The sequence below is a fragment of the Echinops telfairi genome, unplaced genomic scaffold (genome assembly GCF_000313985.2).
Source record: "Echinops telfairi isolate 266 unplaced genomic scaffold, ASM31398v2 ScPeMD7_7458;HRSCAF=8496, whole genome shotgun sequence".
NCBI lineage: Eukaryota > Metazoa > Chordata > Mammalia > Afrosoricida > Tenrecidae > Echinops > Echinops telfairi.
The window spans coordinates 37,103,883-37,127,950 of NW_022111358.1; the positions used below are offsets into that span (position 1 = coordinate 37,103,883).

Genomic DNA, 24,068 nt, shown 5'->3' on the forward strand with positions numbered 1-24,068 from the left:
GATTATGGGTTTTGGGACAAAATTTTTCATTGCTAGGGGTGGGGACACTGAGTAATATTTTTCTGAAAAGGCAGAGGCCAAATAAGTTTGGGAACCTCTTTTAGAACCATAAGCTTGTATTACTGTGAAAAATTATAGCCACCTTAATGGCTGAGAAATCAGTAGTGTTTTGCTCAGAGTATTAAGTGATGTTCTGATATGCTTTGCTTACTTGTTGAGGGGTTCTGAGGAGTTCGAATGCCACGCCTGTGTGCTCTGGTTCATCACAGCCCAGGCTCTTTCCGTCCTAGATTGTGCTCTGCATGTGTTGGAATGCGCTACTCTCATTTGAATAAATGGTGAAAGAAGATGGATGACAAGGCGATAACCATGACATTTTAATGACATGTTACCAAACGGGTGCTCTGATCTTCTTTTAAATAAATAGAGTTCTCATGTTGATAGGGGAAGATGAGTATCATCTCTGACCCCCTACCTTAAGTGATAGGAATTATCACTGGGTGCCAGGGGTCAGGTGGGGTCCATCTGAACTATGAACTTCAAAAGTTCATCACAACCTTTCAGATTTTAGCAGCCGTTGATGAAGAGATTGCAAAGTGGTTATTTTGAAATTTGGTACCTATTTTCTCTATAAAGGAGAGATTGTCCTCATTAACAGTTTTATTTCCTAAAATTGTAGCTTATTGAGAAAATGCGTAAGTACTTAATTCTTGCCTTTTTTTAGTTGGTTCTCAGAGCAAAGAGTTGGCATTTTAGCAAACTCATTGGTGACTGTTGGGATTATCCCCCTCCCCCTTCTTAAATATATGTGTATCACTGTAAGCCCGACATTGTTACATGGTTGAGGTTTTAATGCATTATGATCATTATACTTTTGGATACATTGTTTTATCTCTGGCAAGTGTAGGGAGGGTTGACACAACCATAGTATTCTTTGGTAGCTTCTTTCTTCCTCGCTGGAAGGCAAGACAAGCTATACCTGGTTCAACATACACATTTTCTGTCCCAGCCTAGGAATTAGATATTTCTGAGGGACCCTTGGCAGAGGCTACCATCTGACACAAGGGTGCCCACTGCCAGTAGGTTGTTACTGAGCAGAGCTGGGAAATACTTCTTTTTTTCTTTTTTTAAAGAGAAAAATAAGCTATGGGTTCACACTGCTATGTCCAAGATAAATGAAGGATTAATAGGTTTTTAGTATTTATATTTTTTCTTTTACAATAAAAATCGTGGTTCTTTGTGAATGCCTTTAATAGAATTAATTTGTTTTGTATATATATCTACATATATATGTATGTGTGATTGTTTTATGATAATATTACTAGTATTGAGTTAACAGTTATTGCAGTTAATGATAATTTTGTGGCTTTTCTCTTAGGCTATATTCCTATGGATACAGAGTAAAAATACTGGATCTTCAAGGCAGAGGAAATATTTTACTATGTGTAGCTATAGCACCCATGTGATAAATATTTGAATTCACTTATTTCTATTTGTTCTTATGTAGGGATTGTATTAAATTACAATTTTGCTTTTAAAGAAGCACTTATTAATGTATTGTCCTGAAGTCCAAATTATAAAACAAGCAATCCAGAGAGGTCAAGTTCCTAAATTCTTGTTCCCCAGCCCTAGTTCACTCTTTTTCCATATACGTGAGGGCTTCAAAAAGTTCATGGAATAATAAAATTAAAAAACAGTGGAATTTTCCCCACAGCCTTTTAAAGGCCCCTATATATATAATCATTATTATTTTTTTGGTTTATCTTTCCATTGTTTCTCTTTTATAATATAAAGAATATTTCCTACCTTTCTTAGCTGAAAGATCACATGTACGCTTCATTATCACTTTCTAGCAGCCTTAGAATCTTCTCCTTCCTCTGACATTTATGGAGTACGTTTGTTATTGAATTACTTCGCAGTTTATCTAACCAGCCTCCTGTGGAGGAGCATTCAGATCGTTTCCAGTCCTTTGAATGCACATGTCATGAAAGATCTCAGAGATTTTAAAAACCATCACTTTTTAATACAAACTGTCAATAATTAAAACTGATAATTTAAAAAATCATTTAAAGGATACAATAGTAACCCTATTACTTAATATAGCATTTTTCAATGAAAATAACATTTTCCAAAGCAAAAGTATTAGATGAAAAGAGTACCATATTTTTGCATTTTTACAAATCTATTTGCAACATGTTATTTTGTTTGAAATATATAAAGAAAATCTGATCACACAAATATGTAGTTGGAAAAAGAATATTATTTTAATGGCCTTTTCAGATAACTGTAGGTATTCTTGGATATCATACCGAAATGCAGGCGGCTGGTAGTTTCTTAAAAATTCATCAAAGTGTGGAATTATGAAACCTGATCATTGATTGACCTTTAATTATCCTATCACAGTCTACCAGCTTTTGTTTGCTTGTTTGTTTTTGTAATGGATCAAATTGTTTTAAGGGAGTCTTTGCTAGTGCACAAATTTATAGCATGCATGCTTTTGGAAAATATTACCTTACTGAGTTCTGGAGCTTTTCAAATACTGGCAAATTTCAGTATACAGTGTTAAAAATAGCACATTTATCAGCTCCCGTCCCATCATAAACATGTGTAAGTATCCGCAAACTGTCAAGCTCACTGTAGATACAAATTTTCCAATATTTTTATTTTGTCCACTAGTTTGAATTTTATCATCGGCAATACATACTGTCCTCCTGCCTGGTGTGACAAGTTCACATTAATATGTTTCTAAGAAAATATCAAATACCCAAGCCTCAATAGCCATGTTTTATCTCTCAGTTCTTTCAAAGAAAAAAATAATCTATGGGAAAAGCAGCTAATTTAGATTCAAATAATCACACAAGTGCTTTTTCTCAGCCAAACCGTCAGTATACGGTAGAAGTGTCTTAAGCGTACCTGCCATCTCATCTCCCAGTGTTCTTAAACTTTTTATTGCGAATTGGTGAAGGGTTACAGAATAGACGATTGGTTTTACATCCAGTAATTCATACACATGTTTTACCACGTACAGTCCTCTCAGTGTACTTTCATTTATCCCAGTTCTTCCCTACGCTTCCTGTTTCCACTCCTCCCACTTCCTCATCCTCTGCACTTTACCTGTGGGTAAACGCTGTCCATCTGATCTTAAATAGTTGATTGTTCTAACCTGGTGGGTGGATTTACTTCCAGACCTGAAGGGTGACTAAGGGCTATACTGTTGGTGATTCCTTCAGTGGTTCTCAACCTGCCTAATGCCGCGACACTTTAATACAGTACCTCGTGTGGTGACCCCCCAACCCTAAAATTATTTTCGTTGCTACTTCCTACTGTTACGAATTGGGCGACCCCTGTGAAAGGGTCATTGGACCCCCCCAAGGGGTTGTGACCCACAGTTGAGAACTGCTGCCCTAGTTTCTATCAGATCAGTGTGTTTGTTCTCAGGGTTTGGGTCCACGTTTTTCTTTCGCACTATTCTAGGACCTTCTAATGTGAGACTTTTCTGAGCTGTTGGTAGCGGTAGCAAGGCACCGCTTTCCCCGGTCTCAAAGTTGTATGTCGACATGGGTGTTGTTCGTGGTCCATTGGTTCCGTGGACTAATTGTTTCCATGTGTCTTTCCCCTTTTGTCAGGAGCCCTGGTGATATAGTAATTATGCGTTGGGCTGCCAATCGCAAGGTCAGCAGCTCGAAACCATCAGCCACTCTTAGGGAGAAAGATGGGGCTTTCTACTTTTGTAAGGAGTTAAAAAGTCTTAGAAACTCACATGGGGTGGGGGTGGGGGTTGGCCTGCAGTTCTCCTCTGTCCTATAGGGTCGCTGTGAGTCAGCACCGACTGGCTGGCAGTGGGTTTGTCTTTTTGGAAGGTTCACTTTTCTCCAGTCTTCTTTTCTGTGGATGGAAAGAGACCAGTAGTTGCACTTAGATCCCTACTCACCGAAGTCTCTGTAGACCATGGTCTTTGCCAATTGACTTTAGTGCCCACGACTATGGTCCTGAGCCCCCAGCTCCAGTGACTAATGCCCTCCAGGTGTATCTTTATCTCTAAGACGGTTTCGTGACTTAGCCCCTTATATGCACCACAGCACTCACGGATATACTTAGAACTCAGCGAGGAAACGGTCAGTGGCCCAATATAAAAATAGGCAAAGAACAGGTATGAACAGGTATAAACAATAAGTCACAGAAGAGGAAACCAAATGCGTGTTATAACAAAATTCGAGTAACAAGTGCTCAGCTTCCTTAGCAGATAGGGAAATTAAATTTCAAGTCATATCGTGTCCCACACCTATCAGGCTGGCAAAACTGCACAAGTCTGAGAGCCAAGGGTCTAGCTAGTAAAGGTGTCAATTGCTACAGCCACCTTGGAAAGCAAAATCTGCTCAAAATTAGAGATGTTCACTCCCCAGAAATCCCTCTTTTTGATAAGATCTATACCCTACCGAAAGTTTTAGGCTTCCCGACAAGATATACGAGAATGTTTGTGCCAGCGGTGTTTACAGAAACATAAAAAAACCCACTCATCAACATAGATGAATAAACTGGCACATTAATTGCATGAAATGCAGCTAAAATTAATGAGCTAATCTTCAAGTATCAATATACATAAATTTCAAAACACCATGTTAAGGGTGGGGAGGGGAGACCAAGTTGCAGAATGATATGTTAATTGTGATAGCGTTTCTATAATTTATGAAAATATACTGAAACAGTGCTGTTTGTTGCGTATGGATGTATACAGTGTGGTGAAAGTGTAAGGACTGTGTATTAGTCTAGGTACTTTAGAGAAACAAATCCACAGCAACTCATGTATAAGAGAGTTTTATGTAAAGAAAGTGTGCATCACGAAAACATCCCAACCCAATGCTGCCCAAGCCCACAAGTCCAACATTAACCCATTAACCCAACACCAGTCCACAAAGTCCTCCACCTCACAAAACAGAGGCAATGATGCCGACTGCAGGAGGAAAGCTGAGTCAGTGAAACGAATAAGCACCAGCTTATTCAGCACTAGCAGGGGTCTCAACAGGGCTGCTCCAGCACCCAGGGCTGCATCGGGATAGGTCCCTGTGGGGATGTTTGTAGGAAGTCAATCTTGCAAGCTGAAGCAGGGAACTGCTAAGGCAGCTGCACCCGGTGCAACCATCACAAAGCAAGAAACCCGAGAACTAGAAAGGCGAGGCTCACCACCCATTTATCCCTCTGCCTTTCAGTTAGCCCCACATGTGATTATCAGCCAGGCTGGCACAATTAACTAACTCAGACAGGTAGGGATTTGTTAGTTGCAGCCTCAAGATAGAAGTGTGCACAGAAGTTAGAACAAGCACTTACACAGCTATGAGACAGTATTGTCATTTGTTACAACGGGGGCTAGTATTTAGGTGTGGACAAGGCTGCTTCATGTTGGTTTTTGTGTGCATGTAATCAACATTGCTCTTTTTAGAAGGCCTGGATTATTTCTGACTGGTAAAAGCAAGGTGGTCCCCCCCCCCCCATTTATTTTTAACAGTCATGCTGTGTTGTTTACAGCAAACATATTTCTTAATAGTAAAAGCACTTTTTTAAAAAGGCAAGAGAATTGTCTGGTGCTAGGGATTGAGGTTGGGTGGACAGTGTGCCAGCAGGGAGAACCTAGAGGAATTTTTAGCAGTAGTCCAAGAGAGAGTACTGAGAAGTGGTGGGAGGGCACGGAACCCAAGATGAAACCTGTCAAGTTCCACTTCGGTTAGGATGCCGAGAATTTCCAGGCACCACCACTTTCACGGTAATAACCAGTGCGGGTTTGGGAACACACCAGAGACTTGTGAGTGCAAAAGACGCCTGAATGAATGAAACCTTAGGAAATGTTGAGCTCCTCAGAGGCGAGAAGACATGCAGAGCCCGCTCCGATCCCTGGCCAAGCGGTCAGAGGAGGAAGACTCTGTCCTTTCATGACTGGGCAGTGGGACAGGTTAGAATCTGAGGTGCCCCAGTTAATGCAAGGCTGATCTCTCTCCTTGTGTGCTTTCCCAAAGGCCTTTTCAAGTGTTCAGAGACAGTGCGTCAACACTGGGTAGCAGGGTGGGAAAACTACCTGCCCTGCTCCCCAGTGTTTCTCCAAGGCATCAAGTGACTTCTCTGACCGAGCACAAGACCTTCTGTTGGGTGGGAAAAGGGCCAGGACAGAGGGCAGGATTGGCTGGAGAAATCCATCTGAAGCACTCTAGACTGTCAGCTGCCACTCGGTATGGGTAGAATAAACTCACTGCCGCCGAGTCGATGCCGACTCACAGCAAGGTAGAACTGCCCTGTGGGTTTCTGAGACTATAACGCTTTAGGGGAGTAGAAAGCTCTGTCTGTCTTCTGAGGAGCGACTGGCAGTTTCGAACTGTTACCCTTACCGTCAGCAGGCGAACTCACAATTACTATGCCACTAGGGCTCCTTCCAGAGGTGAGGGTAGAATAGGAGAACTGAGAATTGTAGTAAAAATCACAATAGAAAAATTAAATTGGAATATGAAAATGTTTAAATAATCTGGGAAGGAAAAACAGGAACATAAAAGTGGTGAAAGAAAGAGGAAACAAAACAGTAGATTTAAATTCAAACTTATTAATAAGGGCTTGAAATGTAAATGATCTAAGCACCAATTGAAATCTGAGCTGAAGTTCTCTTTGGTGCTAGTACAGCCGCTTCAGCTCTCATTCGATTGGTCTTTGCGTGGCACACACCTAGGAAAGGATGGGGAAATGTGTGTGTGCCACGCAAAGACGAGTCAGAAGAAAGCTGAAGTGGCTGTGTTAGCACCAAAGTGGACTTCAGAGCAGAGCAAAGTATCGTGGACTAAGGGGGTCTTTGTATACGATAAAAGGGCCAGTTCAGGGGCGGAAACACCATGATCCTAATTGTGTGTGTTCTTAACAACAGGCCACCAAAATACGTGCAACAAAACTAGAGAAATAGATCCACAATTAGGCTTGGAGACTTCAACACTTCTCTCTCAGTATTGGATAGAAGTACACCCACCCACTACTGCCAAGTCATTTCCAGCTCACAGAGGTGGAAAATCAGGATATAGAAAACCCGAACGTCATCATTAACCAGTCATACTTAATGGACCCTTGTAGAACATTTCATACGTCAGCAGATGCCACAGTCTTTTCAAGTGCACATGTAACATCAATGCAGTGAGTTGTCTGACTAAAACCCATTGCCAAACAATAGTAAGAAAAGCCCTAACACTTGAGAATTAAACACCACAAATCTAAACAATTCATAGGTTAAAAAGGAAGTCGCAGGAATTAGAAAATATTTTAGGCTGAACGAAAATATATGTAAGCCATTTTATTCAGTGAATAAAAGAAATTGTCCAAGATAACAAATAATTCCTTCCTGCAATCACTCTCATTTTTATGAACTAGCTGTACCACGAGACCTTTTAAAAAATATACATAATCTGCAATATATCTAAACCAGTTTGAAAAACATTAGCATAGTTTCAAGTTTGGGTTCTGTCTTTCTAACATAAAGAATCCAACCATATTTATGATGCAATTTGAAACGGAGTATTCTATTTCATCTGCACATCCATCTTTGTTAATTGCTGAGGAGCTGTTATAAGTATGTTATACAACGCTTCCCCAATTCCTACTGTGCATGTCAACTGTGATTTCTTGGATTTCAGTTCAGAAGATACAGATGGTTCAACTTCATAAATATAAAGTTTAATTGATTATTATCCCCTTCTTTTACATCAACCCTCTACTTATTTTTACTTTTTAGCTTCCCTCATTTAAACCTTGTGGTTCATTTGTATAATTATTGGAAAAGATGTTTGTTTATACTAATGATTATTGTTTAATAAAAAAGGGCTGATAGGTGAATGCCTAAAATTCGTAGGCACATACTTAGTAGTCTGTATCACCAGGGGATTCGGTCATTATGACCTGTTCTTTTTGAGTCTGTGCGTTTATTATGCACACGCACAGATTTGAGAGTGGGTTCCCTGGGCCACACGCTCAGGAGACAGCAGTCGTTTTGATTTTCAGCTCTAGCAGTCTTCGTAACCAGCCTGCACACGCCTGGGGGTCTGTCCCTCAGGGAGAGTCTGGCCACAGATAAGACAGGCATTTAGACGGTTGGCTTTGCTGCTCATCCCTTAATTTAATGGCCTAGACAAGGTAATTGCAAATGCACTGATTAAACTCCCACTTGACACAGAATTCCTTACTATGGTTAATAGCCTAGCAGATCAGAATCAGATGAAAAATTATCTTGGCCACTTTAAAGTGGAGTCAAATGAAAGATGAATATAACATTTATTAGAGATAAGAGACAATAAAAATATAAGAAAATGATGAGCTAGGTTGAAGTTTTACCTCTGACCTTCAGAAATGCTTATAGCCTGGGGTGGAGAGGTGGGTGACTTTACACCCATGGTGCTTATTTCCACACTGTTCCCCATTCCATTTCCCTGAAGATATCTGCTTGGGCTGTTTTATTTTCCCCCAAATAATCCTGTTATTACTGTACCAATTCTCTCTTTTAATCCAACTTCCAGTTCGTGATTTGAAATGCTAGCAATCCTGATAAAAGAAAAAGTGCATAGGATCCTAACTGAATACCAGCTTTAAAGGAACTATCAAATATATTGTTACAGTAGAAAGAAAAAGGCAGTCAAAAGCCACTTTTACTCTGTAACAAGTTAAATGATCACTTAAGCTCTAACAGAGAATTTCCCTTGACATGTGACCTGTGTGCTAGGAGCAGCGGGGAGTGCTGTCGCTCTGGGCGTGGTTTCTCCTGCGGCCGGACTAAGAGGGGAGGCCCTACGGGCCCTCCATTTTGTTGGCAGCGCACTCAGTAGAAACCACAGGTGATGTTCTCAGTCCAAGGACTACGCAGCAAGGTCCACATCTGAGTTTTGAGTTCAAGTCTCTTGTCACCATGTCCAAAGCCCAGCTACTTCAAGGGCAGTCGTCCCAGCCACTGCGGAGAATATTCTTTACATTTCTACTGAGCGTACTGGGGTTGCTGTGGTCTGAAAAGGGAGGAGGGTGGGCTAAGGAGCCTGGATTGATCAAGTGTCTGCTTCCCTTATGCAGTATGAACCGCGAGGACCAGGCCGGCCCCTGTACCAAAGGAGAATCTCCTCGTGCTCAGTGCAGGCTTGTTCTGATGACGCCCGCGCACCTCAAGATGGCCTCGCCCAGGGTAAAGAGCTTCAGGACCACAATCACCAGGCTTCCTTCAACTTCTCGTCCCCGGAGTCCTGGGCAAACACCACCTCAGCTGCCCCCTACCAGAACATTCCGTGCAATGGACCCAGCAGGACAGCCCCACCCAGAGAGTTGATAGGTATGGCAGGGCTTGAGGGGTGGCCAAAACATTGCCATTTACAATACTTGGCTCCTGTATGGTTATGAAGTTTTTCTTCTGCCACCGTGACACCCCTTCCCCCACCCATTTATTTGACTTGTTTCTAACTATTTAATGTACATCACTTATAGGCTTGCCTCAGGCAAGCATACTTCATTTAGGACTGTGAATTCCACGTGTGTGGCCTAGAAGGTAAGTCGTTTCGTTCATGCCTGATCATTTTGAATCGTGACTAAATGGAAAAAGTCTTGCTTCCTACAGCTAAGTAGATAGAATGACCTTTGTTTGAGAAAGCTGGTTGGTTGGTTTCTCCAGGATTGAGATGGGAGTTAGTAAAATGAATACAAGCCGTTTTATGAAAATTTGTTGCCAATAGCGTTGTTGGTGATTTGCTCGTAATAACAGAGTTTGGCCATGAGAGAGACTGCTCACTTCTAATGGTGTGAAATGTACAACCCTTGTGTTTACTCCCTGTACTCTAACAAAACTGAGAAGCCCACAAGGCCATGGCGAAAGGGGGTTGGGGAAACATAGGAAGAGGTAGGAATGAGCAGGCATTCCAAACTGCTCTTGGATGGTAGTCTTTTTCTTTAGCCTTGACCTTGAATGTACTTGTACCTTTGATTTGTTTCTCCCTTTTGGATGTAAAGAAAGTATCTGTGGTATTATCTGAGGTCTTTAGTGCCAGGCTGTTCATGAGCTGTAAACCTTGACCTTTGCAACCAGGTATGTAGTCTGTGCATGGTGAACTTCTGCCCTGGTAGCACAGCAGTGTTTGTATTTGAAATTAATTTCATCCATTTGTAGACTATGAGTTCATAGTTCTTGTAGCTGACCTGTTTTTCTGTATATTCCTTTTAAGCATGTTTTTAGAATAATATACATGGTAGAGAGGGGGGCGGGGGTGCTTATTAAAAATGGTTGTTTCCTGGCAAGCTAAAGTGTTGTTTGACTCTTTCAACATTATTAGTGGTATCTACTACCATTACAGGTAGACCCGAGCCTTGGTGGTGCAGTGCTTAAGTGTTCACCAGCTTACCAAAGGTTGGCAACCAACCCTACCAGGGCCTCTGGAAGGACGGCTTGGCTGTCTGCTTCCACACAGATTTACAGCCACGGAACCCTTGGGGACAGGCCTCTGCCCTGACAGAGTGGCAGTGAGAGCAAACAGACTCAGTGGCAGTGGGCTATTTTTGTATGGGCTGCTGTACTTTGATTGAGATCATGTTGCCATTTTAAACATCTAACATAAATATAAGGAGTCCTGGTGGCATGGTGGGTTACATGTTGGGCCACTAGCCACAAGGTCAGCAATTGAAGCCACATGCTGCTCCTCGGGAGAAAGAGGCTCTCTCCTCCCATAAAGAGTGATGGTCTGGGAACCCCGTGCGGGCAGCTGTGCCCTGTCCTCTAGGGTCATGATGAGCCAGACTGGACATGATGGCAGTGAGTATAGTATATCTACTCTCAGCAGCATCTGAGTTGCTTGAGAAACCTCCAAATTACAAGTCATTCTCTCCCTGGCTCCCTCTCCCTCCAAGCCCCTTTGCTACCCATTGGCCCTCATTTGGCACTTGATCATGCCACCTCTATTACTATTGAACCAGGCTGTGGGCTTACATCTCCACAATAAAATCTGAGTTCATAAAGGGCCACTCTTAGCAACTGTTTGGAGCATAATAGTAAGTGCTCAGTAAATGTTTGTTGACTTGAATTGAGGTGGTAATTTCAGGTTTGGGAAAGGTAAACGGGCAGATTCCTGCCTGATAAAGAAAGCAGAGGGCAGAGCCTGGGGACACTTAGACCCCTGAGAGGGGAGCTTAGAGCGACTCCTGGCAGATGGTTGAGGCAGTGCAGCTTTGCTGCAAGAACCCCCTGCAGTGCTAGCTCAGGGACAGACTCACCTGTGCCAAAGAATGTAGCATGGAATGAAAGGAAGATCAGCATGGGGAAAATCGGTTATTCACGAAACGATACAGGTAATAACCCAAGCTTATTTCTTTACCTTGTGCTACTTAAAAAAAAAAGGGGGAATAAAACCCAGAGATGATCAAAGATCATAATCAAAAGCATGAAATCACAAAGGATGTAGGGAGAAGGTAGAATATTTATCTGACTGCATAAAGGAAACAGTTCATAGATTGGTCTACATAAGGTTGTTGACAAAGTGGAGCTATCGTAAATGAAAAGGGAACTCAAAGTAGACAAGAATATTTGCGACATTAGGACAAAGGATTAGTATCCTTCACGTGTAAAAAGCTCGTACAAAACAAGCAATAGGACAGACTGTCTGATGGAATAATGGACAAAGGTTTTGTCTAGGACTCTAGGCAGTCCTCAAAAGGGAAGTAAACATAGGGGACAATGTTTATCAACACCAGCAATCAAAGAAGTACACATTGAAGTACAACAAGATAATTGAGAGATAGACTGTTGTAGAAGATGCACATGTCACTGTGGTTAGGGGCAGTGGGTGGTGTGAGCCCCCTCCCTGGTGGGCAGATCTCTTGTGCTTTGACCTGAGTAGGAAACAGATCCAAGTGCCTTCCTTCACAGGTGGTGGCCAACCGCTCCTTAAAAACCATTCTAAGAGGCACAGTCCACCACCGTCTTTGAGCTTGGGCAGTGCTGGCTGTTTCCTACTCGGGTCAGAATCCGAGGCACAAGATTTTGGTTGCTGTGCAAAACATACTCATTCCTTGTTTCCATTAGCTATTACTGGGCCATTTTGAATCTAATTGAAGCCCTAAAAGGGCCACACATGCAAAGCAGTCAAAGCTTTGAGAAGGGCGCCGCCGTCTTTGAGTGGGCCACTGCTGCCACCGTCTTTGAGCGGGCTACTGCTAAGCTTGCGTTTCATTGGCCAGGACTGCACAGGGATTTCATAGCCCTGTTTGAAATGATTGAACCAACCCCCCTACTTGTGAAACAAATGCTTCATTGCTTGGTTACCTGTGTACCCTTTAAGTCATAGAGAAGGTTCCCAGCCTTTACCTGCACTGAAGCCAGGCAAAATAAGAACCGTCTGCGCCTGTTCAACGGATCCACACCTTCTTAAGACACAGTTAGGACTGGCCAGCTCACCACTCAGGATCTGCCTGTTCTCTGTGGTAAATGATGTGCATTGGCAAAAATACACCAGGTTGAGGCTTACATGAATATGTATTATGCTAATAAGCCAATAAAATGTTATTGCTGTTTTTAAGAGATTGAAAACAAAACAATATTTGACAAGATAAAATAGTGAACATCAGTGGGTGATGAAATCGGTTTGAAAGGGTGGAGGCAATTTTTGAAGGCCTTTAAACATGAAGCCAGTTAGAGGAAAGGATGTGAACTTTCCCATTAACATCGTATTCCATGGTTCCTACAAAAAGGGTGGCATTTGTAACGAGTTGGAATCCCATGGCTCTATTGTGTCGGAATCCCATGGCTCTATTGTGTCGAATAATTGGAAGCGCCATTTTCCCAGAGGTCTGTATCTAGAGCTGCTTTTTGATGAAGAAAATTCTCGTCTTCGAACTATGACCAGTTAATAATAATAATAGAGTATAGCAAAGTATTATAACGGTTAGTATAATAAATAGTAAATCATACACTTGTACATTGGCTTAGCAAGCATTCTACTGAGACCTAAAGTTCCTATCAGTTAGCTGTTCCAGTTCCGGCGGGGACTTCTTTTGTGGGCGTGTTTCTTAGACGGTGACGTTTGTTTCATTCAGCTGTGTTGTGTGTCAACATAAGGTGGTAGAGAGAGAAGTTGTCCTTGGGGTTGTCCTGTCACTGAGTGACCCAAAGTGTGAGAACCGGTCGTGACACCCTGAGTTAATCAAGGTGTCCGCATACTACAGCCCACCTCCCTGAAAACCAGTGTTTCTGCTTCTTGCTTTTAGCTCCTCCCAAGACTGTCAAACCCCCCGAGGAACAACTGAAGTCTGAGAGCCTGGAGCTGTCCAGTTCCTTCAACTACAACGTGCTGCAGCATCTTGGCCAGTTCCCACCCCTCATGCCCAACAAGCAGCTCGCGGAGTCGGCCAGCAGCAGTAGCCAGCAAAGCTCTGTGGGCAGCAAGCCCGCCATGTCCTATGCCAGCGCTCTGCGGGCTCCCCCAAAGCCCAGACCCCCTCCGGAGCAGACGAAGAAGAGCAGCGACCCCCTGTCTCTGTTCCAGGAACTCAGTCTGGGCAGCTCCTCCGGAAGCAATGGCTTTTACTCCTATTTTAAATGATCACTTTTCCCCCTCAAAGGAAAATGTTTTCATTTCTGTTTGTATTCGTAGACTTAGACTAGCTGAACTTCATCTGTAGCTGCACAGTTCCCTTTGTTTTTAATATTAAATATGTTCTCACTTAATTGCTTTGCTGCTAGACTTGCAACTAATTTTTAAAAAGTATATTCCATTATTTTGCATTTTGATGTGTCAGGATTTTGACAGCTTTTCTGTAGAATAAAAAATATTTTTAAATTTGTGTACTGTTAAATATGTTTGCACCAAGCTAGCAGCTAAGAGGTTAATTGTGCAACTATTAAAAAAGAAAAAAAAAAAGAGATTAAGAGGAAAAAAGTTTGTCTAAAATGTATTTAAAAAGAAAAAAAAATTGTAAGTAGCATTTACCTTTATTCAATAATATTACCACGTGCTGGGTTTCTGTACCAGAAATGGCCAGTTGATGTACAAATGTATGTTATTTTTGCTTAAATTCATTTAAAATTTTTTAAAATAAAGGGGCAGCATCTTTTCAATACTTTGTTTTATCAGCTTTTTTTTTTTTTTTTGGGTGACAGCATGCCCCAGCTACAAGGGCGGTAGTCGCTGTGCTGTGCTGTGCTGTGCTGTGCTGGTGACCCCGAGGCCGCCATCGTGGGGTCGGGTTGAAGGCATTCTCTGCAGGTGTATTTCGTATGCCACTGTGTTTTTTGAAAAGTGAAAAATCAACAACAATATTGGCATACTTAATTTTGTTTTGATTTTCCTATTTTGGTTTTGGGGGGCAAGCTACTCTTCAAGCTTGTTTTTAATGTTGATTTGATAGTGTTTGCTTTTTGTTTTTTTTAAACAAATCATGAAGCTGAAACATTTCTAGGATTGTTGGTGCTTAGTAGACTTGATAACTATTTTAAAAATGCGTGAATTTAGTAAAGTCCTTCCCCCCACCCCCCCTTCACTATGCATGTGTAAATGTTTGTAACCTGGCTTCTGTCCCTCCTCCTAGTGGTATAGAGGAAGACTTGAGCCGCTTTAAGGTTTGTTTGGGGGATTTTTTTTTTTTTCCTCTCAGTAAAAATTTGGTACCTTATTTGGTGTTTACATTAAAATGTGACATTATCCCCTGAAATGCAAATATTTTCCTCATGGTTTTGTTTGAGGAACACTATTAAAGAAGAAATAGAATGTTTGTCGAATATATATCCAAATCCATCTAACTCTGGGGCAGAAAACAACTTGTTTTTCACAACTGTCAGTTCCTCTCTAAAGTAACCCGTTGAACTTGTATAAGCATACTCCATTTTAATGGCGCTCTTAAATAGTCTGTAGTCGACAAATTGTTTGGGCTGAACATTGGTAAAATCCAAGGAAGCCACTTCCCCACCTAAAACTTGTGGTCTTGGGGTATGTTTGAAGCGATGCACGTTCTTACCCTCTTTCCCGATCTAGTAAGTACTTTCATACTTCAGAGAGGTCTCGAAGCTACAGCATGGCTTTTTGAAAAAGAAGTAAGACGACCTTCCTGTTGATCATTCAAAATGTGCTTTGTTTTGTTTTGCCTTCTCCTGGAGGACTATTTGGGAGTAGGCTATCCTGCATTAGAAAGGACAGTTTTGAAGGGGGCTGACAAGCACGCAGCAGGGGGAATGGGACCTTGCCCTCTCCTTTGGGGAGTTCAGGGTCTGTTGGCAGCTTCGGCCTCTGCAGCCTGGGACAGTTGAGGGGGAGTGGGAAAGGATCCTGGTCCATGGGGCAGACAGGGAGTGCCTCGCCTTTCGGCTCAACATGCAGGTGTCTCTGCGTGGCTTCACGTTACACTCTGCTGCCTCTGGGCCAGGTGACATGCCAGCCTGTAGACTGCAGACGTGCTAGTAGTCAGTGTCAATCACCGTGGGAAGACTGAGCCAGTGAGCCCTGCCGCCACACCGCCCTTTGTAGGAGGTCAGATCACTACACTTAGGTTCAGCCGGCATTAGTCAGAAGGAGAGAAGGAAGACACTTGCCTTAGAGCCTGTCCTTCCAACTCCATGTCGAACCCCAAGACATGGCCCTCGTGGCAGTTAGGTGTCTCCGACATGAGGGAGGAGTCCTGCTGGCATGGTCGGATAAGCTGGCACCACTGGACTGCTAGATGCAAAGCCAAGTGTTCAAACCCACCCTCCTGAGGAGAGACCATCTGCTCCTGTACAGCTGTGCCACGCTTTGGAAACCCTATACAGGGTCGCCAAGAGTGTGAATGGACTCGGCGGCAGTGACTTTGGATGTGAGGTCTTGGGTGGTGGTGGTGGCCCTTCCAGAATGTCCAGCGAACCCCTCCCTCATCAGCAAGTCACTGTCCTAGTTTTCTTTTTTCCCAGCTTGAACCTTTAAACAACAATAAAAAACACCTGCTTCATAATAATTTATTTTTAGTAACCAGCATGTGCACCATCGTATGTAAGCCTGAAGGGGCTTCCAAGTTTGTTAGGAAATGGAATGAGACCGTAATGGGATTTTTCTGTGAGCTTACGGAAACTCCCTCAACTATAGGTAAAGAAGCCACGCAGTTCTTTAGACATCTCACTTCTTAGCAGTTATTTCACAAGTTTGGGGCTTTTTCCTAGTCCGCCCCTCTGCTGGACTGGCCCCCGTGCTCCTTTACCGGCGCCTCGGCCGTCAGGACTCAACGTGCTTGCTTCCATCTGACACTCTGCGGGCTGGCGGTGAATGCTGCTTTTCACCGCTACCAAACTTACTCTTTTGTTTTTTTTGCTAACTTTGTTGGTGATTTGGGTGAAAGTTTTACAAAGCAAAATGGTTTTGCACTCAGTGATTGACATTTGATTCCTGACCTCGATGGCCCTTTCTTTCCTACTTCTCCCTTTGTTCACCGCTTTCACTTCCGGCTGTCCTTTCTGATCCCTTCCTGCTTCCTCAGCTTTATCTGTGGGCAGTGTTACCCTTTGTACCTTATCGGACTGTTTGTTTGACTGAAAGTTGAGCCAGGGGGGCTGAATTCAGGTCCAGTCCTGAAGGGTTTCACTAAGGGCCATAGTCTCTGGGGTCACTGCGGTCTCTTTCAAGCCTGGTCGTTTACCTGAGTTTGAGTTCTAGTTCACATTTGTCTCCTGCTCTATCCAGGACCTCATAGTCAGATCTTTCAGAGCGGTCAGCTGCGTAGCCGGGAACTGTCGAGTTCATCTCGTCTCCAGGTCATGGAGACTGGTATTCACATGGTCTATTAGTCTTTCGGACAGTCTCCTAGTATCTTTGATTTTTCCACCAGACTTCCTCATTGCTTTTATGCCTTCTTTCCAGCCCTGTTTCAGACGATCTTATTTAGCCATAGTATCTTGTAAATAGTTTTGCGCAAGTCTTGCTGTAAGAAATATTGCAAGTTTCCATTGAAATGAGGCATGGCTTCTGAATACAGTTGATGATGTTTGGATAGTGTTTGGGTAGTATTAGTAAATGCCCACAAAATAGATTCATAAGTTATAACTTAAACTTTATAAACTAATTTTGACCTTAGAGCTCAGATGGAACTTACATGAAGGGACTTGAACAAGTTCATGGGAAAAAATCCATTATCTTTCAATTCCTTTTTTTTTTTTAATCATTTTATCAGGGGCTCATACAACTCTTATCACAATCCACACACACATCAATTATGTAAAGCGCATTTGTACATTCATTGCCCTCATCATTCTCAAAACATTTCCTCTCCACTCAAGCCCCCGGCACCAGGTCCTCATTTTTCCCCTCCCTCTCCTTTTTTTTTTTTTTTTTTTCATGAACTCTTTGAAGTCCCATATATACATATAAATTTTTTTAAGAAAACTTGATGATAGCCCTCTGATTATACCAAGTATTATAAAGTTCCTTTTTTTCCACAGCAGATTTCTTCTAAGTGAGGTTAATTACTCACATAGTCTTTCCACTTCTTTGTTCTTTATATCACTCTGAAGTTTCCTTTTTCTTGCCAGAAACATTTTTTAAAATTCACTTTTTAATTTCAGTGCTACTTGAGATTTTCCTTTTTTACCTTAGAGAAATTATTTTTGGTGATTTAGCGCTTGTAAAGTAGAACATTCATGTCATCCCACCCCACCTAAAAAGGAACTTCGTTCACACGTGAAGCGCCTCACCCAGTTTACCAGGGAGGCTTGCTTTCTGGAGGCGGCTCGGTGCTGTTCTGTGACAGCAATGCTTTGTTTTGATTAATCAGTGGCTAATTATTGACCATTTAGAGGCAGCTGGCCTCCCTTTCCTCACAGGTCGTTCTGGCATCTGTGAAGTCAAGTGCTTTGAGTGGCTTTTTCATCCCGAGGCTCTCAAATAAGTTCAGATTCCTTGTAAACATCAGACTGGTTTTCAGTTCAAAGAACTGCAGAATAAGTGGAAATAAGCAGAATTCCCACTGTAGACACAATTAAACCCAGCAATCGCAAAGACCTATTTATGAAAAATAGGTTCCTTGTTTATGGAAGCATTGAAGTTGCTGAGAAAGCTAACTGGATCACCCAACTTTGGGATGATTAATATACGCTGTTGCTTCTGGCTAGTGTGGTTGGTTGTACATGTGTAAGGTTTTTCATGCACGTGCATCTTGAGAGCAAAGCTGCGAGCATTTAAGACCCAAAGAGAGCCAGGGAGTGAAAAAGAATACCCAGACTATTGCTATTGCTATTGCGACAATTTCTGTTAGGAAAGGGAGATTCAGTCAGTTACAAAGAGGCATCTGTTGTACTTAGCATTGTTTCATGTTGGTGTTGTGTTTTAAAAGGGAATCCCAGAAGTAAAAAAAAATACATATATGCATAAACACACACACATAAATACAAGGTTAAAAAAATGAATCAGACTGAAAGATAGGAATGAAAATATTTAGGGCTTTCCTTCTAGCCCTTCAAAGGTAATCATTTGCCTTTTCTGATTTACATTATTGCCAGCACACTGTTCCTTTACCATCTGAAAGCCCTCCTTCCCATCACTGCGCTGAGTGCCTTCCTGCATCTCCAAGTCAGTATCTTTTAGTGGATCTAATTTCCCTCTCTCCTCCTGGCCATCTGAAGTTAGAAAAAAACAGATAATACTCTAATTATGATCTTGTTCAAACTATCACGTAGTGGTACCAGCCACATATCAGGATGTCATCCTTCAAAGGACTTCTCACGGCCCCCATCCGCTGGAGGTGGGGCCTCGACTGAGATTTTCTCCTGTGAAGCTGCTAAATTCACACATCCTCTGTTCACACCTGTTTAATTAGCAATTTGGAGGCCGTTATTACAGGGAGGGACTCTCATGGTTAACATTCTGATTAAAAACACCTTTGGGAAATTGTATCATGCTATTACTTGAGGCTGGAACCTCAGTTGAAAGAGAACACTAAATTCTGGTTGAAAAGATGGACTTCCCAGTGAGCGTTGGGAAAATGACTCACTCCTGTGAGCTGCTCCACCTCTTTGGAAGTGCAATACGGCACAGAGGACTCTTGGCTTAGAAATGTGAGCTGCAGTTACAGCCGAAACCAGCATGTCAGCAAAGCCCAGGGACATCCACACACTTACAGTCTTGGCAATCAGACCAGACTTTATTTGCAGTTTGTTCAACAGATTTTATTTTGATACAAATAGTATGTTTTCTATAATTCCAGGAGTTCCTCAAACAATATTAAGGAATTTTCTTGGTGTGGTCCTTGGGGGAGGACTCTTGCTATGTTCTTTGTTGACACCTCACGCCAGGGCCCCTTCTGTAGTCTGTGCACGAGTGTGTGTGTGACGGCCAGTCTGAGAGCTGTGTAGAAGGGGACATCAGGGTTACCTTCAAAATGCAGCTTTGGTTTGGGGGTGGGGGGTTTCCCATACAGATATGTTGCATACTGAGAAGCCAAGGCTAAGGGGTGGCAGGTTAGCAGTCACACTGAAGGTGTCCATCTGAAAAGTGCCCCAGCTAGGAGTGACCAGTATGGAATAGTAGTCCCCACGGTGGTGTGAGCTTCAGAACCCGGGAAGCTTTTGATTCTAGAGCCTGAGGCCTTGCACCACACGGAGGAGTGCCCAGGGTGGCTGGTGTAGAGAAAGCCTGTGATTTACACAGCGGTCACTAACTGCCAGGGGTGGACTGGCTGCTGCTCCCCTGGCCCCTCTGTATCTAAGGTCTCTGCCCCTCCTCCTCTAGGTGAGGGTCAGGAGCCTGTCTGTAGTAGGGCCAGTCTTGTTTTGCTGGCTGGTCTTGGGTCTGGATGAGTGTGTTTTTATCTTGTGTTTATGGCCCAGGCCCAGGGAGGGAGGCACTAGGAGGAGTCTTCTGGCCCTTAAGAACGCAGCCAGCAGGGGGCATTGCCCGGGTGGCAGTGAAGGGAACGTGGGAAACAACCCCAAATCATGCGGCCCTAGTTTCTATGGCCTCTTTTTTATCGGGGAGAAGGGTGTGTCCGTGAGAGTGCCAGTGCTTTGCTTGTCTAATTGTGTGTTTCTCAGGTTTACAAGAAGGTTCTTCTGGATTTTCTCCGCTGGGCCGGCAGGTGTTTGAGGGGGCCTCAAATGTCAGGCATGACAGAACTGGTGGTCCCCGATTAACTTCACTTCCTTTCAAATATATATTCCCGAGGGGGCTCCGCAAAGGCTGGAGGGGAAGTTCTGTGTCCTTGTATCTGCTTGGGTGTCCCCCCGCCACCCCCTTACCGGACAGGCAGTTTTGATACCACAGATGCACACGTGTGGAACAAGAAACAGCCTCTACTGTAATTGGTCTGACTGGCCTCTGGCGGTTTTCAGTGTGTGTTGTCCTTGTTGCTAATATTCACCTGGACAGCAGCTTGGGGGATCTTGGGCTCTGGTGTGGTGTGGGACTTAATGGAATGGTAGAGAGAAAAGAGATCATCTTGAACTTAGTAGAATATTGAATGGCCTAGAAGTTGGAGCAGATGCTGAGGCTGCCCTAGAGCGTAGATGCGCAGTGGTCCCTACTTTCAGACACGGCTTGGTGACCTTGGGTGGGATTGAATGGTGTGGAGCAGACAGGCCTTCATCCAGCCCACCTTCCAACCCACTTCCATTTCTTCACCTTTTGCTTTGTACACTGCCTGTGTCAGACCTCTTCCCCACTCTCTCAGGAGATCAGTGCTGCTTGTCTCGTTCAGTCCCTACGTGTCAGTTACAACTGAGGATGCTCTCAGCCTCCCTTCCACCAGAGGAAGGGTCCTGCCACCCCTGTGTGCAACAATGTACTGTATCCGCTCTCTGGGCCAGCTTTCTGATGTCCGACTTGACTCCTAAAAATCCATGAAGGTACTTGTTAGCTACCTTAGTAGTAGTCGCACCCAAGGTAATCTGGTAATTAAAATACCTCTCTTTAAGTTATCAGCGTCATGGGTTTTTGCATTTTGTTAAAGGGTCCTGTTATTGATGATACAAGTTTTTGTGGGTTTTTTTGGGCTTTTTGTGGGGTTTTTTGGGTAATGCTTCCAAAATGTAGATCTTACCGAAACTGGTTCAGCTAACTTCGTATGATGAGTTAATTAGCGAATTCCTATTGGGTTTTATTTTGAAAAGTCTAAGGGAGACTACATAAAACTAAAGTTGTCGCGGTCCATCTCTTAAAAGTACCAGTTGTATGTACAGCCTTCTCATTAAGCTTAACTTATGGAAAATTATAACAAAGATGATTATTGTTTTCTTTGTGGTTAATGATACCTCATCCGAGAGGTCCTAATACCTACAAGTGTGTTCCTAAGTAAAGATGCCTTTGTGTCATCAAATGGCCCGCAGCTACTCCAGGGCCTTGGGGGTTTTGTTTCATGTTCTCCCCCCACCCACTTCTAAACTTACTTTTTCAATGATTTCAGCCACTTGGGTTCGATTGAGGGTCTGCAGTTCCGACCGTGTGATCATTGTCTCAGTGAAGTTCTTTTGTTTTAAAAGATTCATGGTAACACAAAATGTATTTTACTGCTACAACTAAAATGTATTTATAATAAAATGCCTTTGTAATAATGTGGAGATCTGTTTCTTCTGAGTGGACCACAGCTCTCTGCTTCCTGTCAAGACCAAAGGCTCCGACAGAAATGGAGCGTCCCCCTTTGGTTCCAGCTTGTGACGGGTCCAAGGTCGATCACAAAGGAGCCCTGGTGGTGGGGTGGGGTAGGCCCTGGACTGGGAAGCAGAGAGTCAGAGATCCAGACCACTAGCTGCTCCCCAGGAGGAAGGTGGGACCGGATGTCCCCATGACACCCAGAGGAGCAATCCCTGCCTCTCTGACGGAGTCACTCCGAATGCTAATAGGAGGTGGCAGTGGACTGGGTTTTCGGTAGAGGTAAAATTAGCCAGTGTAACTGAGAACTCAGTATTATATTAATTTATAAAGTGGTCACTTTCGTTTTGAGAGTTGTAGAGGGACTGAAAGCATTGAGACAAGGGGGCCTGCTGGCCTAGAGGTTTACGTGTTGGGCTGCTGACCTCTCACGGCCAGCAGTGGGAAACCTCCAGCCAGCCGCTCCCGAGGGGGAGTCTCGGAAACCCACGGGGCAGTTCTCCCCTGCCCTTCAGGGTCGCTGTGAGTCGGAATGGACTCGATGACAGTGAGCTTGGTTTCTAAAGCCTTAAGGTGCTCCCTGAGCTTCAGAATCCGTAGGCAATGAGCATGGACCCCGAGCTGAGGAATGTTTTAAAACACTACCCATCACTCTTAGCAAGTCATTTACTTAATGCGGGGCTTGTCTGGCCCAGAATTTATTTCAGAACTCATAAAACCTAGCACATGCCAATATATTACCTGGGCCTGACAACACAGTGCATGATGGTGGGTGACAAGCATTAATTCAACTGTTTGAAATTAAAAAAGAAATGCTGGCAGTGCACAAATTGGCCTCGAGTCGGTCCTGTTCTTGTTGGGGAAATCATGCTTTGCACCCGCCACAGTGCATTTGAAAAGCAGTGGCAGGTCACAGGGTGCCGAGCACCCTGACTCTCCATGTGTACCATCCCACTAGCGTGGTGCCACCAGGCCAGCTTGAAAGCATGCCTGGCTGGAAATGTGGCAAGTGAGCAGGGGAGGCCGTCAGGCACGTGCGAGGATAAGCTGCGAGCCCTTTCCACACAGTGAATCTGGCTTCAGTGTTGGCTCTGAGTTCATCGCTAAGACACAAACCTGAGATTTGCGAGCGTTTCCTCACATAGAAACCAAAGCACGGCTGGCTCCACCATTCTCTGCAGGCGGATGCTTTCTCTTCCTGGCTCCTAGGCACACTGTCCGTAGGGCCTGGGAGGCGTTTTCCTGAGAATGGTGCTAGTGGAAGGGTGAATGGCTAACATTCACTGGTAAAGCAATCTCTGCCTTTCCTCAAACCGACCAGGGGGCAGGATCTGAGTGTGGAGATGGAGAGCCAGGTGAGCGCAGGAGCACCGGGCCAGAGCCTTGTCTTCACTGACCTGGCTGAACCCGGACCGCTCAGAGACCCTTGTGTTTGCTGGTCAGCTGCCCCAAAGCCCTTGCTTCCAAGTTATGTTGCCACTTGCCCTCCATAGTACGGTCCCAACAAGTGCATTCCCGCTCAGATGGGACCTTTGCCTTAAGACTTGATTGTCAGGAGCCCTGGTGACACCAGGGTGAGCAAGGGACTGGGTGTCTCAAGGCTGGTGGTTCAAATCCTCCAACCGCTCCAAAGGAGAAAGGTGAGGCTGTCGTCTGTCAGCCTGGGAAACCCTATACAAGGGTCACTAGGGGTTGCAGTCCACCCAATGGCATTGCCTCCCAGTTGACCGTACCACCTGCCACTAGCCAGAGGTACCTGTCGGGAACAGGCTTGAACTTGCCACCCTTCCCAGCGACCTTCCAGGCACCCCAGGGATTGTTCCCGAACACTGCACCCCAGGCTACCCCAGACTTCTTACCATCCACTCTCGGACTTTGCCCTAAGCGCTCATGCGCACAGCCTCCTGGCCGACTTGGGGTGGGGGGGAAGGGGGTGGGCTTTGCTTAGTATTGGGAGTCACAAGTTGGTGCGGATGGCGACGTGGTTGGAATGCATACTAGGAAGAAAGGCCTGGCCCTCTGCTTCCCAAAGTTGCCCTTCTGCTAGGAAATGGGGGCCCCCACGATTCGGCATGGGTCCGATGGACTTGGTGGCGACGTTTCCTTTCTGACTTGGTTTTTCCTGTGTCCAACCCGCTGCCACCAAGGCTGAGTCTTCCTCTCGCTAGGCTACGTGGAGTTTCTGAGACCCCAACTCCGTCAGGGAGCAGAAAGCCCCGTTTTCTCCCATGGAGCTGCTGGAGGGCCCAGTGCCTGTCCCCCCGGGGGCTGCCAGAACTCCCTTTGTATGTCAGACCCATGCAAATCCTTCCCGGGTAGGACTGGGCCCCATTTCCCTGGGACTGGGTCCCATTTCCCCGAGTCTGCAATTAAACCTAGATTCTCCCTTACTAAGGAGCCCTGGTAGCACAGTAGCTAAGCACTCACTTGCTAACCCCAAAGGGGTTGGAACCCACTAAGTGCTCCACGGGAGACGAGCTGCGACAACCCTCCCCATAA

General features: G+C 44.2%; 1 protein-coding gene across 1 annotated transcript in view; it reads left to right on the plus strand.

The window, feature by feature from the left end:
* Positions 1–14,094, plus strand: part of HELZ (helicase with zinc finger) — a 174,977-nt gene extending 160,883 nt beyond the window's left edge. Inside the window, exons 32-33 of the mRNA XM_045299480.1 lie at positions 9,076–9,328; positions 13,243–14,094. Of these exons, the coding sequence (XP_045155415.1) occupies positions 9,076–9,328; positions 13,243–13,577 (588 nt within the window). The 3' untranslated portion in view covers positions 13,578–14,094. The remainder of the gene's footprint in view (positions 1–9,075; positions 9,329–13,242) is intronic.
* Positions 14,095–24,068: the final 9,974 nt, after the last annotated feature.